The following is an 18,424-nucleotide window of genomic DNA, read 5'->3' as shown; positions in this document are numbered from 1 at the left end:
GCCAAAGAAAGATTTTATGTGGTGAACACATCCATCTTGTTGCTAAGGGTGACATCATTTTTCTAGATATTCAGTCCTGATTATTCACGCCAGCAGAGTCACACTTTGGGCAAATGCAACTTTTAAAGTAGCATAACTGTCAAAAGTTGGTCAGTTTAAATAAGTAATGTATCATGTCAAACTATGAATGGGTACTTTTATAAAACTTAAAAATCTCAGTTTTTGTTTTCTTGACATTGAGCCCCTTTGCAAGATCTGGTCACACGTGTTCCTTTCAAAGGGATATTTAAAAGTGAGTAACTACTAGGGTTACTCTGGGTTTTTAGAGGCCTTGTGTTATCTCAATGTAGGGCAGTAGTTAAAGTTCTGAGAAGGAAAAGGTATTGAGTAGCCAGGTTATAATGACCACTTTGAGGCCACCATTCGGTTGTAAGTCAGATCACGGGCTATCTTAGGGTCTTAAGGCACATTTGGACAACCTCCACAAAGACTTGATATGTTTATTTAATTGAATGTAGTATACAGTCAATGTTTCTTCTCTTACCTATTAACCTTTACATCCCAGGTTACCACAGACTTGTACCAGGTACTGAACTCCTACAACTACACACTGGAGTGCCGGGGTGTGGTGAAGGTCAAGGGCAAAGGAGAAATGATGACTTACTTCCTCAATGGAGGGCCACCCAGCAGTTAACACCCAACTGGGCGTCGGAACTGTGTGGGTGTGGTTTTGAGGGTGGGCAGACCAAGCCTCAGCTGAATCAGGCACTGGGACCTATAAGAAGCTGTGAGACTTGACACACATATGCTCTGCCTCATGATGCTAGGCCACACCCCCCAGCTGCAGAGACCTGCCCCCCCAGTGGGATGAGATGGAGAAGACCCAGCCTTTCTGTTCAGCAGGAGCACCAGTGGGAAGCAGTCTAAGGGACAGCCAGGCTAACTGAAGAGACCAAAGAAATTCCATAGATTCACTGCATAGAGACACGACAAGGGCTGGCGGATAGTACTCCCTAGTTTGTTTTCTCAGTGTGTACAGGGGAGAGGAAAGCAGCGCCCCTTGCTGGACTGAACCGATCCTACAGCTCCGAAAGTACTCAGAGGAGCTCCTCTGTCTGTATTCTCCTCAGCATTCGGGTGAAAGATCCACACTACTCAAGAGATATCTGCATGAAGACACTGATGCATATATGTATGTGCGAAACACAGACAGTTTTATGTGTATAAATGTATGTGAAATCGTACATGTACACAAAGTCACATTGTCTTTGTATGCTGTCGAGTGGTTCAGTAAATGCAATGTCAAAACCATGCGAAAACTCAACAGAGTGACGCGCAGCGCCGCAACGCTAGCAGCCCTCTCTGAAACCGTTCTCCTGGATGCAGCGTTTTACAGATTTACGAAATGTATTTGTGGTCGATGGGGATGAGAGTGGACGGCTTATACCTGAGTTACCAGTATAAAACTGCTCTGTTCCTCGCCTGTTTAGAGTACTCTTCCCCCACTTGTAAACTGAAGACACTTTCAAAAACAAAAATGTCTATGTAAAGCTTCTTTTTGTATTTTTGTTATTTTGTATTTTGACTCCAAAAACAAATCTAGCAGATATTTGAGATTCTATATTTTGTACAATAATATAGTAGAGAGTAATGTCTATGAGCACCAGTGTGTATTCGGTTGTATATAGCTAACAGAGACGTGTTGCAATCATTTACTTTTTTTTTTTTTTTTTTTTTTTTGAGGTGGGGAGGTAGGCACGGCACACCCTGCTTATGGAGTGTTCTCAGAATGAACACGTTCCCTCCTTCAGCTTGAATGTGCTTTCAAAGGAACCATTAGAGGCTCCCCAGGACTGCAGCTATTGCCAGGGGTGTTTCTTTGCTCGGCTCTGGGGCTCACATGTGTTTCCTGACCACAGCGAGCCAACAAGTGCACACCCCCTCGCAAACAAAGCCACTCAGAGGGCTATGCCTGTGGCACTTTGACTCTCTCCACCCCCCCCACCCCACCCCCCCCCCAAGTTTAAGACGATGCGAGTTTGAAGTGGTTTGACAGCCGGCCGCTTTGAGAGACTCGGCCCTGTCAAAGCCGTTTGATTTGCACTGCACTGCTGACAGCCCCCTCAACCCCACAGATGGATCAGATGGTACGACCCAATGAATGTCCAACCTTCTCCAGAATGAGGCCTTGTTTTCTCAGACCCGCTCCAGTGCTCAGATCCTCCTTTAGATAGGACCCTTCCCCAGTTTTGCTTATGAGGAAATGTGGCCTTCGACCTGCAGTTGTTTTGGATCAGTTCATCAGTGTTATAGTACTGCAAATTAAGGCCCACCCTGTAATCCGACATGATATGAAAACATAATATGCCAATATGTGTTCAAATATGACATCGAAAACAATATAGTTTTGTTCTTTGTCAAAGTATAAGCCATATATCTCAAAATACATTGCTTATTGCCACTGTCATTTAAGTTGCAATTTTATTAATATATTGTAGAATATATTTCACAATCTCTGCTTTTATGCTATAGTCTACAATATGTGCATAAAATTACATGTGGTATTATCAATAATGTATAGATTTTGTAATATATGGAGAATACTTTGACATAAAAATGTTTCTTCTGTCTTGGATTTTATATTTTAACATAGCACTTTTTCTTAAAGAAGGCCATGTCATTGTTGCCATTTTCGTGACATTTTCTTTTTGCTTTTAACTGAATCACGTTGCAAGGATTCATTGTCCTCTAAAACATTTACAGATTTGTTTTTTTTCTTCTTCACTGATGATAGTTCATTGATTTCTGTCTGCAGTGGGATGTGCCACTCTTGAAAACGAGAGATGAATTGGATGATTGTTTAAAGGTATAGGACTTGTTTGAAGGAATGCAGACCATTTCCAGGCACCTAGACTATACCAAAAATATGTATTTTAGTGAATTCAGATCTTTCTTTTTTAAGAAATTCTGGTCTAACATGCTTCCGAAATCACTCTGGGTCCTCTACATTTTTTTACCCATATTGGCACAGAAACTTCTGTTGTTGTCTTCATTTTTGGTTTCCATTATATTTTCCAGCTGTAAGTGGGATGTCTTACTGTATCATGTGAAACCTGTTTTTCTTTTGCACAGTGCTGTACTGTAGCTTTGCTTTCTCGGCCCACACAAAACATTCTCTCTAGATGAATTTTGTTACACGACATAACAGCAATGTTACAGGAACGTGATGCGTGGCTGGGTTTTTCAACAGCAGTAAATACGGCGGCATCAAGTTTAAGTTAACTTCATCTCCAAATTTGAACGCTGAAGACAAAATGAGTAAATTTTACATGACTCATTTCTGTTAGGAGAGAGGAGGCGAGATAGGTACATGACCCACCTCCTCTCTTTTCTGGGACAAATGTTACATAAAAGAAGCTCTTAGATCATCACGTTCTCACCAGGATGTGTCTCAGGAGCAGACAGTGACACTTCAGGAGTGTTTCCGTCAGGAGAGTTTGTAAATGCAGGCTGCAGAGAAACCCAAACTCCCACCTTTGGTTGTCTTTGCTTATCTATCATGTTAAAACACTACGCTGTTTATTTTGTTTGTTTGGTTTTTTTTTGTCCCTTTTTTTTACATCCAAATAAACCGTTATGTTAAACATGCCCTGGGTATCAACTGTAATAATGTGCATGTGTATGCTTCTGTCTTGGCGTTTTAATTTTAGCTGAATGGACCCCTGAGCATTTGAATAAGAAAGACTTCAGGTTCAGCACCACTTCATATTTGTCTCCCGGATCTCTAATTTCATTCATCAGGAACATCTATAAGAGGTCACGGTGAAGGTAAACGTTAATGTAGATTTAATGATCAATTTTTAAGTCTTTTATTTCATTAGATAATTAAAGTAAGATTAATGAGTGTTACACTTGCCTTTGAATCTGCATGATGGAGTAGATCTCTGTTCCAGTAGTGTGGAATATAAGGTTAGGAAAGTTGTACTCTGTTATAGTGTAAACCGTCATTGTAATTTATGAACAGAGGCACCCCAGGGGGGTCCTAATGGCTGTGTCCCCAAGTCCGGGCAGGTGACAGATCTCCACCCTAAATAAGAGGAAGGTCTCTTGATCAGTGGTGAAAGAGGCAAGCCTCTTTGTTAAGAGAACACAGGGGTTGGGACCAGTAGTTAATCTTAATCGGCTTGTAAAAAGAAAAGTGTCTCTGACAATTAGGAGTGATGAAACTGTATGATAGAGTGGTGATCCAAAATATATATATATATATAAAAAAAACATACTGTTGAGCCTCAGGTTTGAGGACACTCTGGGTCTGCTGTCAAGCAATAGCCACTGCTGGACCACAAGCGTTTTGCTGGTCATGCCCCCTGAGGTTTAGTCACCCAGCTGCAGTTGATTGGATGGGAGTTTTGGTCATGTGACCCCACAGGTATGAGCCAGCTGCTTGTTGACCGGCATCTTTGCAGCATAGCAGATCTCCAGGATCAAGCAGCTTATCTCAAAGGTGGGTGGAAAGGAAACACTGCTGTAGGTCAGAGAAAAGACTGGCAGATTTTTTTTTTGTTTCCTGGACTGTCTTATTCCATGAGTGTCAGGAACTGTATGAATTGTGGCCTGACTGGAATTGTATTGCAACCAATTTGTCTCAATGAGCTCATATTGGTCGGGGTTGGCTTTGGCTATGAGGTGACGATAATGTGCAGTTTGACACGCTGTACTAGGGAAGTACAGAAGTCATTGCCCATATAATGCTAACATGAGGTGATTGTGATATGGAATCTCAAGGCACGTAATGTGCCCCAATACATGGTAATGAAAGCGCTGATGGCAGAAATGTTGAGACACAACTGCCAGATTGCTATATTAGTTTCTGTTTATGTGAAGTCAGACATCATTTATAGAAGATGGGGAGAGGTTGCTGTTGCAGCTTGAGGATGTCTTTCACTATCGAGTGTGCATTAGCTGTTCAATTGATAATCAGTCTCCAAATGTTAGGAGTGCATTGACGGAGTGCAGATTATTCCAGAAGGGGGCAGTAATGTACTTTCAGTGAAACCATGAGAGGTCGGAAGCTTCATCCCAGGTTTTATATAAGCGGTATTATTTTTTTTTAAAAAAAGTACACTGTTAGAAAAGAATGTCAACTTTACAGCTGTAAAATTCGAGACATCCCAACTGAGCTGAGATGCACCTCTACTCTGATCATGCCATTGCAATCTGTCTGCAGTCTGAAAGCTGTCACTGCTGCTCACATAAGTCTGTCGTCTTGTCCAATTTAAATGCTGTCTTCGTTATTCCTGTGCGCGGTTTGTACTGATGCACAGGGGTGAAGAACTCTGAGTATACCTCCACATAAGGTTAAAGGAGTTTATTTAGGTACTACAGAAAAAATGACCTCAGCAGGAGCAGTCCAAGGTGATCAAATGAGGAGCCGAAGGACATGAGCAAAATTCTGGTAAAGCACCTCCGCTCGTTGTGATTTTAGTAGGCAATTGTGCCCGAGGTTTATGCTTCAGCAGACTGGCACATTGCGCAAGAGATGCAATCACACAAGAGTCTCTGCTTCAGTGAGGGCCCAAGGTTAAAGTAGGTGGTATTCTTAGATTTAGTCCCTGGACTGGGGGGTGATTTTCCACATTGTTATGGAGGCCCCTGGGCTGTGACTCCCGTCTTTAGAGGTATAAGCACCTGGTAGGCTGCTGGGTCATAGCAGCAGTCAAGCCCTTAATTCTGAGATCTGCTGTTTTCTTTCTTTTTTTTTTTACGTTTTCTTCATCTACACAGCCCCTAAGGGCAACCTGCATGTTCCTTGCTGATAGCACTGTATGTGGGTTTATGAGATAAGCTGTTGCAATGATGGCTTAAGAAAACAACCGCAAACTTTCCAGGTTTCCACTTCCAGCAGGTGACATTACTGCTCATGCATGTGTGTAAAAGTCTGGTTAAAAAAAGATGTGTTTGTAACAAGGTTGCGGGTTCAGTTTTCAGATGGAGAAGTGCAATCATGTCTTTGAGAATGGCACCTAACTATAGCTGCCTCAGTAAATATTCACCCATAGAGACAAGTCACATACAAATGTAAGAAAGACTGTGTCTTGGAAATGTGTCTGCTAAAAAATAACATAAAGATAATAGGTGCATGCAGCCCTAACTGCAGATAGGCCATTTTTCAACCTTACCTGAGCTTGGGATGGGGGGGCAGTCATGCAAAAAAATTCAGGATTGAAATGTGGAGGGACTAGACCACAGGAAAGTTAGGCTGTTATTTAGGAATAACTGAGCTTGTCAAATCAGTAGAGGAAAAAAAGAACCTTTGTGGATTTAATACCCCAAATTTAAAAGGACATTAAAGGTTAGGTGCCGGCTTATGCACTGCTCTTTGTCATCATACTTTCACACCATTTGACCAGGGTCTTAGGCAGCAGCAGCATTTGATCCTGCTCCTGAAATGTAGCTTTTTGATCCTGATTTAATGGTGCTCTAAGGGAGGCAACATTGGGCTACACATGCAAATGATCCTGATCAAAAGTGTTGCGGATGAGACGCTAATGTTCAGTCTGAATGTACTCCGTCTTTCTTCGTCTGTCTTCCTGCTGACTCCCTGACGGGCTTTCGCAGTGGCCTTACATGAGCCGGCAGACACCTGGAACAACAGGTGACTCAAATTCCTGTCCAATCAGAGGCATCCTGTGAAATATTGGCTTTAAACAGTTCAATCATGTTTAAGTCAGAACAAATGCATGAACCCCACAGTTTGAATCCCAGCTTGGTTAGAGTGGATGAAAGGTGGGGTTCTTTTAAATTCTATATTATTCCTCAGCAGAGGCAGTGTGCATACCATGCACCTGCGCGCTTGCTGGAATGAAATGACCTTGATTGTGTGGGCGCAGCCAGAAACGCCTTTGCCTCCAAATAACCCTCCAAATGAGGTATAATTTCTCAAACGCCCTACTGCTTTTCATTCAACTTCATCCATTCCCTTAAGAAAAAGCCAAGCGTGAACAAAAGATCAAATCTGGAACATTTGGTCGGTGAATCACTAGCCCTGTATGTCCAAAGGAAATGACTGTTTCTAATAATGTTAGCAATAACAATAATCGCAACAGCCTTTTCCTTCTGCAAAATGTATGTTGGGGGGAGAAACAGACAGGCACTCAGATGGCTTGGGGGACTTTTTAATCTGCTGATATTGCACGCTCCAGGAAAAAAGCAAAATTCAGCATTCTAAAACAAAAACCAGAAGGTTATGTTAGCTGTACAATATACACAAGGTGCTCTTAACCCTGAACCTTTCTGATCCGTTTTATATATTTTCATCTGGAGACACTTTGAAACTTTATATCCATTGGCCATTATACCTGCGTCCCCACTGGTGTACTCAGCGTTTAATGTAAGATCAAGAGCGGATGAATGAAGTACTATTATGACGATGTACGACATAACTCAGATGCACATTAAATGCATATGATGCACATACCTGACGCTGAATACACTGAACATGAAGAAGGAGCAGAACAGTGAGCGAACAGGATGACGCTTGTTAGATGTTCTGTACTGCAGTGATCATCATACCGTAGCCTGGACGTCATTCTGCGGACGGAGAAATGGGAGCCTGACAGCCAGATTGGTCTGTGAAGAGCACCGTGTGCCAGGTAGACGCACTCACATCTTTACGTTTTTATCCATTTATGCAATGGCGTTGCTAGTAAAGCAGCTTACCCTGCTCATGGCAATTGCGAGTATATTTAGAATATGCAACTTCTAATCCACATCCCTCATCATTACAGCACACTTGCACTGGAATGCACCTTACCCCCGGTGCCTTGTCCCAGAACACACCAGGCTAGGCACATGGACTCAGCCTGGATATACAGTCAAATGTGACTAGCATGGACGTAGCTGATGGGTCAAGAACCACCCCTGTACTCTATTATTTTCCCTTGACCATCTTCTGAGTACAATGTCCCAAACAGGAGTGAACTGGGTCTGGTGAGTAGATGCACTGAATGAAAACCAGCCCCCATCCCCATGCAGAAAGCAGAAGTCGTTTTAAGTTGTGTGATGTTTCACTTTGTGGTTACTGTCTGATACTCTGTCCTCTACGATGCAACACAACACGGACTCACACCTACGGTGCCAACGTTTCCTGAAGTGTCACGCCTTGTTTTTCTCGGGCCTTCAGGAAAGTCAGGTGTAGTGTCAGGCTAGCACATAACAGGCTCGCAGCGTTCCTGCAAGACCGCAGCGGAGATCAATGCCGTGAGAATACGGACGTGTCAGCCGGGTGAGACCGTGTTCGGATGACAGCGGCTCTGATGTCAGGCTGCTTCATACGTGCGGCATGGAGCCTCCCGCATAATGAGGGATGGATGATCCGAGAGCAACACTGGAACAACTTGTTTATTATCTCCCCTTAATGAAATGGAAAGTCTTTGTTTGATACTGAATTTCATTATTTCCAGAGTGCACTGAAGATTACAGAAAATAAGCCATGCACACACATCCTAGGTTAAAAAAAAAAAAAAAAACAACTTGTGGACCGATTCTTTGAAACACACTTAAGTAGTCATTTGATCGCTTCAGACTAAGTAACAACATCCAGCGAACACCACAAATTGGAATTAAAAAGCGTTTACTCCAGTTTTCATAATTCATTATTTCTTTTCCATAATTTCAGCTCATTCTCCCCAGAAGCCCCTGAGCATTGCTACAGGGCTTCTGCCCAGAATAGGCCCAGCTCCAGGGCCAGGCTGTGGAGTCAGGATGGCTTACAGGCAAATCCTGCAGCCTCCATCAGCGGCTCCCGCCGACAACGGCAGCAGCGGGGCCGAGCCATTACTCAAGAGCGGGGGAGGGCTTAGAGCTCCGCAGCTGACAGAGACTGGCTCCCAGCACTGACACTGGTGAGATGGCGGGTTGATGGCATATTTTTCTTTTTTTAAATAATGGCATGTCTATTCTTTTTTTGTTTTTGTTTTGTTTTTGAGTGGACCTGCTCTTGACAGATGACTGTAAGCTAGTGGCTGTGTCATACCCGAGCATTCTCTTTTCCCAAAAAGACTAGAGCCCTCACCGTGTAAAAGCGGTGGTACATTGCACTCGACTTCCCGTTTTTACTCTCTCCTCCTATCACCAAAACCTCGCCGCAGTTCTGATTGCAATGCTGAGAGAGAGCATCTGAAAAAGCAAAGACTCGTCATTCAGACTATCATGTCAATGCATATATATAACCAACAAACAACAACTTGCTGAAAATTATGACTATTTACAATGCAGTTTTCAGGAAACGATTCACTGAAAAACTAACAACACTGAAATACGAGGACTCTAAGCCAACAGGACTGGTGCGTAGTGTAGGTCTCACTGACACTTTATTACAGGGCCTCGGGTTACCCGAGGACATTCAACCTACATTTGGTTTGGGCTTTGGCCGTAGCACGCCGACTGCGATTCTAGTCCTTGCCACCAGGGGGCGGCAATCAGTGCGATGGAGAGGGGTTTTTTTTGCAGGATTTGGCGGAAGCGGTCTCCATGTTCCTGAGCTGTTGGGGATGGTGGGTGTGGGTTTGGGGGAGGGGATTCTGCATTTCCCAGCAGCCTCTGTGCCCTGCGCTCAGACGGTGTAGTCGGGGGCCTTGCCCTGCGGCCGCCGTATGTGGATCTGCAGCGTGGCGAAGGCGCCGACCGTCACGTGGAAGAGGATCTGCCACACGTTGCGCAGCTCGTACAGGTACATGTTGCACAGGCAGATGAGGGCAAAGCACAGGAACGACTTGCCGCTCCTCCACACCGTGCAGTAGGCAAACAGGTAACACTGGGAAGGGGGCAAGCACACAGAGACACACAGTCTTAGCCGCTGTGGTGTAGCACTGAGAACAGATTTACAATGGCACTAAGCATCTGGGATACGATGCCGTCACATTCATGTAATGTCTGCACTGCTACAGTGTCACAGCAATCATGAAGACACCATCTCTCAACTGGCCACAAACTGCAGGATAAGATTTAATTGGATGGGGTGATAGGAATAAGAGTTCCAAGCCTGACGATAAGAATGCAGCTTGTGCTAAGCTGCAATGACTAATAAAAAAAAAACAAGCTTTTCTTTTTTCAAAGCATTAACGCTGTCTTGCAAATTCATGCCAAAAGGCCTACTCAGAATAACAGTCCACGCCGATTCCAGTCATGAAAATCGCTCCTGCCATTTCAGTTTATGCCACAGATGATTTTGCCACGTGGGCTCACTGTATATTTTGATATATTTTTGTGATGGAAAAAAAAAAAGAAAAGTCGCCAGGCACCTGGGCAAATGTACTGCAGGAGTGCCATTCAGTCCGATAGGAATGAGAGGTCTCTGTATGGGTGTGTGTGTGTGTGTGTGTGTGTGTGTGTGGGGTATTACTCAACAGCAGCTCCCCCACACAGCTTCGGCAGCTGTCACTGACCTGATACAGGCAGGCCGTCGTTCCAAGGAAAAAGGCAATAACGTAATTAAAGTCTTCATCTTCATTCTGCGGAGGAAGGGGAAAGAGGCGAATATCACGTTGCAAGTCAGCCAAAAAGCGACAACAGGAAGGGCATTTCAATAAGCAGGCACTTTTATATGACATGATTTAAATGGAGCAGGGAGAAGGAAACAAGTGCAAGGCAATCATTTCTGCACTGCTATCACCTGAATGCCTGTAAAAACACCACAATCAAGCAAACGCCTACATCAAAACCATAATTGTGTCAGTATCTGCAATGATACCGCAGCCACACATGACCATCACAGCATCATAATCCGTAAGATGCCTGGGACAAGATCAAAATCTATTCAGTGTCTGTATAAACTACCACAATTATGTAAACCTTATGATTGCCTGAATGCAACACACAGATCGATTTCTTGCACATAAATCTATTGCTTACATCTTTTCTCCGAGTAGCCCTGGTGCTAGTGTTCCTTACCTGCAGTATGCTCTCTATTGCATGAACTCCACGCAGCAAATTGAGACCCCCGCAGAGAAGGCTCAGCACACAGGACACGATTCCAGCCAGAGTGACGGGCTCAAGCATTTGGTTAGGAGCTGCAAAGACAGGAAGCTTTTACGTAGCTGATCCACTTGTCCTTGCATGAGATGATCTCATCTGAATCACAGCAACACATTTTACCAAAACACAACTTGGGCTCATGCACTACCAAGATGACACATACAGTAGCTAACAGTATGCTTCTGCAGTATTGCTGTAACGCTGCTTTAATGTTGCTGCCACTGATACGTGGCACTGGGAGAAACAGACCGATTTTTATAACAGGCCTAGCATCTTTTACAGCTCTGTAAACAGAATCCTGCGCCTGCTGCTTCAACACCCTCTTTCATGAACCTCCAACTCCTGCATCCTGCATCCTGTCAAATGTTACAGAAACTTTAAGAGGGCCCCCAAATTGTTACACCTCTCAGAGCACACAAAGCAGGCCTTGAAAGGAAGCATTAAACCCCTATAGAGCCTTTAAATGTATGGAAAGAGAAAGCCTTCATTCAATGGCATTCAGTCTTAATGCACTCCATGCGTGAAAAAGAAACACCACACTGCAACCCCACCACCTCCTCGGCTAACACAAGACATTCTCACAGCATAGCAACACCATGCATTTTTTTTACAGCGACAGCGTTAACAGTTTTTTTAGTTAGTTTTTTTTTTTTTTTTTTTTTTTTTTCCGGCCAGCCACACCCCTCCCTACACCCTCGGACACTCAGCCACATCTTGGGGCTTTCAAAGGTGGGTGATAAGCTGTGAAAAGAGAGAGTCCGCGGCGGTCCCCGGGACAAAGGCTCCAGCCAGGCAGATGCAAATCGCTTTGCTCGGGTCAGCCATGTGTGAACGTGCCAACAGAGAGGGCACTGACGCAGAACGTCTGCGCGGAGAGGGGGTCTCTGCAAACCCGGCCCAGGCCGGTGCTAACTAGGGCCCGCACAGAAGGGGAAAGCGCCACACTTCAGACATGCCAGGGGGGGTTGCAAAGGTGTTTTTCGGGAGAGAGGTTTTTATGGGATTATGCACACAATGCAGGCATACGGTGCCGTCTGTGGCTGGATGTGATATTTGAGTCCGTCTCGAAGGCCAGGGACCAGGCCGTCTGGGGCTTTGGGCAATGGGGAAGCCGCGCCTTCAGTTCCTTCTCTTCACAACGTGTCACGATAAGAGACATTTAAAATCAAGCTGGAGGGCACATCTGAAGGACTAGCAATGCAAAAGCTAACCCAGATGACAGAATCTGGTAACCAAATGGCCCAAGTTCAGTGAAATCTATAGTAACATATGCAGTTAAAAGTAGTCTGGGACTCAAAATGTGTTTCAAGACTATTCATACATGAGTCTATTTGAGGATATGACAGACCACATAAGAGAACCACACACATGAATGATTTTTTTCCGACATAAGCTCAAATTTGAATGATCTGAAGCATTTCAAAAACAAATACTTTGGTGCCTCTCGCAGAACAGAATGTGGACTGCACACATGAGTATACTGTGTACGCGGTGTCTTACCTACACCCTTGTATTTGGAAGGGGTGTGGTGCGCGAAGCCGTTGGTCAAGCACACATCCTCAACAGACAACTGGTAAGGTGGGCGGAGCTTGATCTCAGTCTGCATGTCGGTAAGGTTGATCTTGGTGGAGAGCGAGCGAGGGCTGTTGTACCGCTGCTTGGTCTTCTGGATAAACGTGTCTGTTTCCAAAAAAAAGCGCATGGTCACAGTCTCAAAGTCACAGTCACAGTCACAGTCAGAATCTGTTCTCATCACACAGCAGCCTCCTGCTTTCTGGTTTTAACTCTGTTGCATGCAGTGAGCAACTCTGGCTTGATTCTTTGGAGACTCCACATTGTAAATGAGAATCCCACTTAAACCTTCTGCTTTATGCTGCTTGACTGCAATACTCTGGTCCATTAGGGAGGGGCCTCACTTATGTCCAAACGGTACCAGATGGCTTAGGAATTCAAACAGGTGGTGCTGTCTGTTGGTATCCACTAAATGATGGATGGCTTTTTTTCAAAATCAAGGAAATGTTACATATTTTCTGTGCTGGGTCTTAAAAGGTTAGTTAAAAATTAAAAATCAAAAATGTACATTTCTGCTTTTTAAAAATTCCAGACTATGCTCCCCCTGGATCTTCAATTCTACTGATTGCTTGAGACAAGCAAGAAAAAGTAGAAGTGGAACCTCACCAAACTCTATGAAGGAGTACGGCCGAATGGCTCCATTTATCCTCTTGGTGTCATATGTGACAATGAATTCTCTCTGCAGCTCGTCCAGGAAGCAGAAGGCCAACACGTTGGGGTAGCTGTCTGTGCAGACCATCATATACCCGACTCCCAGAGAGCTGGTGAAACTGAACACAGACACACACATCATCCCTTACCACACCTCTCGATGGCTGGTGAAACAGGACACATATGCTCAAACACACAAATACAGTATTATATACTGTACGCACCACTCCTAACGAGCTAATGAAATTGACAAACACAGATACATCATCATCATCATCATCATCATCATCATCACCATCCACCTCACAAGTGATCACACAAGTGCACGCATACCCACTTTCTCAGACTCACAGCATTGTACATCCCACATCCAAAGTGAAACTAAGACATAAATGAAATACATGACTGGTGAGAAATTTTGCTCTCAATTATAGTGGCTAACACACGCATACTCAAGTTTAAGTTAAGCTGAAAGAAATGGCAGTAGGATGTTAGCTTGATGAACATTTGACTGTGGCATCAAAATAAACACATTTAAAATGTGTTTAAGTTAGCATATCAACTATTCAGAATGATCACAATGAGCATGACAGTTCAACTGAGGCGTGTGAGGCATGCCTTCTTTTGATTGGTTGGAAGCATTACTGCTGTCATTCTATTAAAATAAACAGAAAAATATCTTCCAAGAAAAGCAGCAATTTGGCACCGTACGTCAGAGTTTACAATCAACCTAATAGTGTAATGTCTCTCCATTTCCCCACTGTGACACCCGGACCAGTTGTAAACTTAATGTGGTCAGATCTGTTTCACTTCTATTGGATGGGGCCTTAGTCATTTCCAAGTGCGTTGGAAAGTAGCCATGTACATGTGAATGTCCTCAGCTACCGCCCTGGGAAATTAAGCTGGAGACAAGCAACAGATTTTTCATGGGGATAGAAATGTAGAAATAAGAGGCACCAAATATGCAAAACAGCTCTCACGCAGGCAGCACGGCTCGGAGCTGAGACCAACTCAGCCGACGATGCCCGGCTTCTCTTAATCGGCGAGTTAATCGTTTAATTGCCGTTGAGCTCGTTTAACACGAAGGTGCGCTTGAGAGGGGTGCGAGGCGGTGCTGCGGTGCGCACTGGAGACGGGAGTGTCTCCGTCGGGCCCGCACGACGTCCCCGTGGGGAGGTGACGTAGGCGCATGACTCACCCCCCCCCACCACCACCGCAAAAAAGACAGACAGCTCGCGCTTTTTGCTCCACTTCTGAAGTTTTGGGGTGATGAATGGCTTGCGTCAGGGAGCGAGAAGCTGAATGGCAGCTGTGTCCCTGCGGACGCGTATGTCTCAGTTAGGCACTGCGGAGAGAGGGGACTTTAAATCTTCCCCAGATTAATAGGTCCTTTTAGAACTGGCACATTTTCTTTCCTTTTTTTTTTCCCCCTCCTCATTCACGCATTGCTGTCCGCCTTGATTTAGCTCCCTTATTTAAACACGGACCTCAGTCACAGAAAGAGGAAAATTTGTTTTGAGAGAAATAGCTGTTGTGTGGTTGTGTGGTTAACCCCCCCATGGTTACACTTGAGCATCTTAACAAAGCAAATGTCTGATGTTCCATCTGATGCTTACTTGACGTTGTAGTGCCCGCTTTTCAGTGTGCAGCGGTCGGGAAACTGGCTGAGTTTTTTGGAGAGGCCCTTGAGGTGCTTCTTGGTCTCCTGTAGCCCTCTGTCCTGCTCATAGTCTGTGGAGGCGGAGAGGGGCAGGCCATCCCTAACCCGTACCACCGATGCAAACAGGACCATAGACATCTTACAGCTCTCTCAGTAGGGACCTGCAATGGAGAGAATCTTGTTAGTACCATAGACATCCTACAGTCCTCTCATCAGGGACCTGCAATGGAGAGAATCTCATCAGTACCTTAGACATCTTACAGCTATCTTATTACGGACCTAGGACACAGAGAATATCATCAGCATCATAGACATCTTAAAGCTCTTTCACTAGGGATTTACAATACAGACAACCTCAGCAGAACCACAGACAGCTTATCAGAACCATCTATATCCTAAAGCTTACACACTGTATGCCAAAGAACAGAGCGGGAAAAAAAACAACAACAAAAAAAAAACAGGCAGTCCCACCACCTTCCTAGATTTAACAGAATCTTGGATAGCTCACAGCTTTCACTGGGGACTAATAAAATCAGGAAAGTCTTTTAGCACAGGTCAGTTTGTGATTAATGCATACTTACATAAAGCAGGGCTACATGATATATGATGGTCCATCAGCACTACTGCACTATACTTTACCAGATACCACAAACACAAACAGGTTACATTAATCTCTTGCAAGATCTTTAATCAATGTGACAAAATATGCAGATGTTTCTTTGGTCGCTTGTACAGCTTCATAGCAACCTTTTCCTCAAGCACACAAATGTGCTTTTGGTTTAGATCCTTCAACATTCCATTCCAATAATGTGATGTTTCATTTCTAGGTTAATAAAAGGCATTTAAACAGGCCATTACACTAACAGCACAGTTTCAAAAGGATGAAGCACAAACATTTTCTTACATTTTATTATGCATTAATTCCTTAATTGCTTATGATTTTCCAGTCTGGACACTGAGAGATTATACTGCTAACAAATATCTAAAATTAGTGACAAACCCAGGATATTTTAATTGAAGATATTCAAATCTGGCAAGTTCGCACAAAGTGACGTATTATGTATTCATAACGGTGTGAAAACACGCCATACACCTCAATAACATTGCACTTCTATTTCCACATCAATGTCTGTAAATACTAGGTCGCATAAATTTCTCATTGGGTCTCTTGTCAAATGACGTTTTAGGCATGGTATTATAGAAGAATCACAAAGAATATGGCAAAAGGGCCAAACATAAAAACGACATATAACCTTAATTTTTAATCGTTGGCTCCGAGAAAGAGTCGATTTTATTGACCACGTGTCAGAGGTTCAGTACCCTGGATAGCGAACAGTCTCCACCCACGCCAGCTATGCACCTCTATCTCGCGACAACTGCCCCTCCTGCTTATTCTACTCAATGAACGTCTAACTCGACACGCGATTGCAATAAAAAAAAATTAGAGCAAGTGGATTATGACCAGCATTCTGACATGCAAAACTGGTGTGACGTAAATCCGTTCCTATTTTCCTTCCTGTTAACTGCTGTTTTGTGGAACTTCGTGGGTATACTTCAGCTAAACGTTTGTCTCCAAGTACTAGCTATCCATCTAGCTACATATTACCTGCTACCAGAAGGCAGGAATACTTTGCATATATATATATTTTGGCCGGAAGTAAAGAATACCCGAAATCAGAGCCTAGAGCTGCGCTAACAATTAAACGCGAAATATCGTTGCAGCGTGTAAGAAAAAGGTAGCATGAGGAAAATGTTTGGAGCTGTGTGCTAGTTAGCTGGACATTGCTATTACGATTTCAAGATCCCAGGTAGATGTATGTGTTTAAATTGTGGACAGAACCCCACACTGGAACAGGCATCGCGTTATCTCACACAATTTGCGCCTGTCTCCCTCCCGAGTTACATGCCCGGTTTCTCTATTCCCTTGATCGGCAGGACAGACTAATGCCACTCCGTGGTTTCACTCTCTACAGCGCTGTAACTGAAAAGTACCAGGCCTCACACACATAAAAACATTGCATTGAGAGCTAGCAGCATGCTGACCTGGAACGGAGTATGGATTACATGTGCGCATCTGATGATTTTTCTCGGAGAGGTTTATTTCCTGGAATGGAACGTTGCATCATCGACCATTCTTACAATTCATGCCTGACGCGCCTTCCAAACCCAAGCGGCTGTGTCTGTGTTTACGTGGCTGTGCGAGGTGCATTGTGGGTTTGCGCATGACGCTGAGAATCGGTCCTCCTCATGAATATCGTTAACCTGCCTGGTTTCCGGTGTTTCATAAATCTGTATCTTAATAAGGGCCCAGCAGTAACGGTACGTTGGAAAACTATTGTAAGAGTTATTGTTCTGTCGCCGTTACTTTTTTCCGTAATTGATTGACTTCCGTGAACCGAATTTGAATTAATTAAGATGGCACATAGAGGGCTTTGCCAAACGGTATGATATTTGATAATAACTACGCCATAAAAATGATCATTTATGCTCTATACATACTGTTCACGATAGTCACAAAACTTGCTACACTTTTTATCTCATCGATTATTTGTGAGTCAGTTAATATTTGTAATTAGCCTTCTGTACATGAGCTAGGCGTTATAATGATTTTCTGAAACACACTGGCCCTGATAACTCGGATTGTCAATTAGAGCAGGCCTCTACTGCTGGCCTCTAAACCCTACCCAACTATAATTTTCATTAAACAGCATTACTCATTGTTCAATAAATCTAATGTTGATTTTTTTTTCCATAAGCATTCTGATAAGAGTCACACAATAAAATTCTGTAATTTAACATTTTATAATTTAAATTTTAAATTTAAATCAATATGAAAGGTAAGCATGCCAGAGGGTAGAAATAATGTTAGTTGGCTCTTGAGGTGTGTTACATTATTTGTAAACTGTGATTTGTCAACATTTTGCCTGTGAGGGAGGTGATACCATTGTTTTCCTCCTCTTTTGGCGGTCAGGGCCTTACGTAGGGACAAACCTACACAGTAACAAATCAAGCAAAATTTGGGTAGCCTACATTCAGTTCTTCAGAAAAAAATTTTGTTTTGAGCAGAAATTAGATGTTTGAGAGGTCTTCAGACTCGGTATGTTTCGCAACACCCACCACCAGGCTGTTGTCTTTTCACCGCTGAATACAGTTGTATCCTCCGCTGAATACAGCTGTGCCCACACTCAGGTGACATCTTTGGAGATATAAAATATTTGTTGAGGAACGCATCAATGATTTCCTTTGGCTCTGGGCGTTAAACACACTCACGATTGATGCTCTGCATTATGACATCTTGATGAATAACCCTCAGCAAAGGAGAATGTTTCCTGATGAAAGATTGTCAGGTGAGACCAGTGCAATACTGTCATTCACCGTGATAGAAACTAAATAAGCTGAAGTGGCTGAAGGCTGAAGGTCTGGACCTGTTGCACACAGTTTTCCAACTCACAGTGACCACAAAGAACCCAGTGCCATGCGTTAACACAATATTTATGGATTTGTGCA

The 18,424-nt window shown here is 43.7% G+C and overlaps 2 protein-coding genes across 3 annotated transcripts in view; one reads left to right on the top strand and one right to left on the bottom strand.

Annotated features, from left to right (window-relative positions):
* adcy5 (adenylate cyclase 5) overlaps positions 1–1,518 on the top strand; it is a 97,281-nt gene extending 95,763 nt beyond the window's left edge. Inside the window, exon 21 of the mRNA XM_036545305.1 lies at positions 566–1,518. Coding sequence (XP_036401198.1) covers positions 566–694 — 129 coding nt within the window. The 3' untranslated portion in view covers positions 695–1,518. The remainder of the gene's footprint in view (positions 1–565) is intronic.
* A 7,829-nt stretch (positions 1,519–9,347) lies between these two features.
* On the bottom strand, positions 9,348–17,102 carry sec22a (SEC22 homolog A, vesicle trafficking protein). 2 transcript variants are annotated; one of them, XM_036545682.1, is made up of 8 exons: positions 16,961–17,102; positions 14,874–15,078; positions 13,213–13,376; positions 12,535–12,714; positions 12,061–12,165; positions 10,951–11,069; positions 10,446–10,511; positions 9,348–9,814 (listed from the first exon to the last, which is right to left on the bottom strand). In XM_036545682.1, exons 2-8 carry the CDS (start codon positions 15,053–15,055, stop codon positions 9,614–9,616), a joined length of 1,017 nt encoding a protein of 338 aa, XP_036401575.1. In that variant the 5' UTR covers positions 15,056–15,078; positions 16,961–17,102; the 3' UTR covers positions 9,348–9,613. The 2 variants fall into 2 exon arrangements, with proteins under 2 accessions (XP_036401575.1, XP_036401576.1); XM_036545683.1 differs by lacking the exon at positions 12,061–12,165.
* Between the last annotated feature and the right edge of the window lie 1,322 nt (positions 17,103–18,424).

The sequence above is a fragment of the Megalops cyprinoides genome, chromosome 14 (genome assembly GCF_013368585.1).
Source record: "Megalops cyprinoides isolate fMegCyp1 chromosome 14, fMegCyp1.pri, whole genome shotgun sequence".
Taxonomy (NCBI): domain Eukaryota; kingdom Metazoa; phylum Chordata; class Actinopteri; order Elopiformes; family Megalopidae; genus Megalops; species Megalops cyprinoides.
Note: the sequence above shows the minus strand (reverse complement) of the source record. Positions and strands in the feature narration are given on the sequence as shown.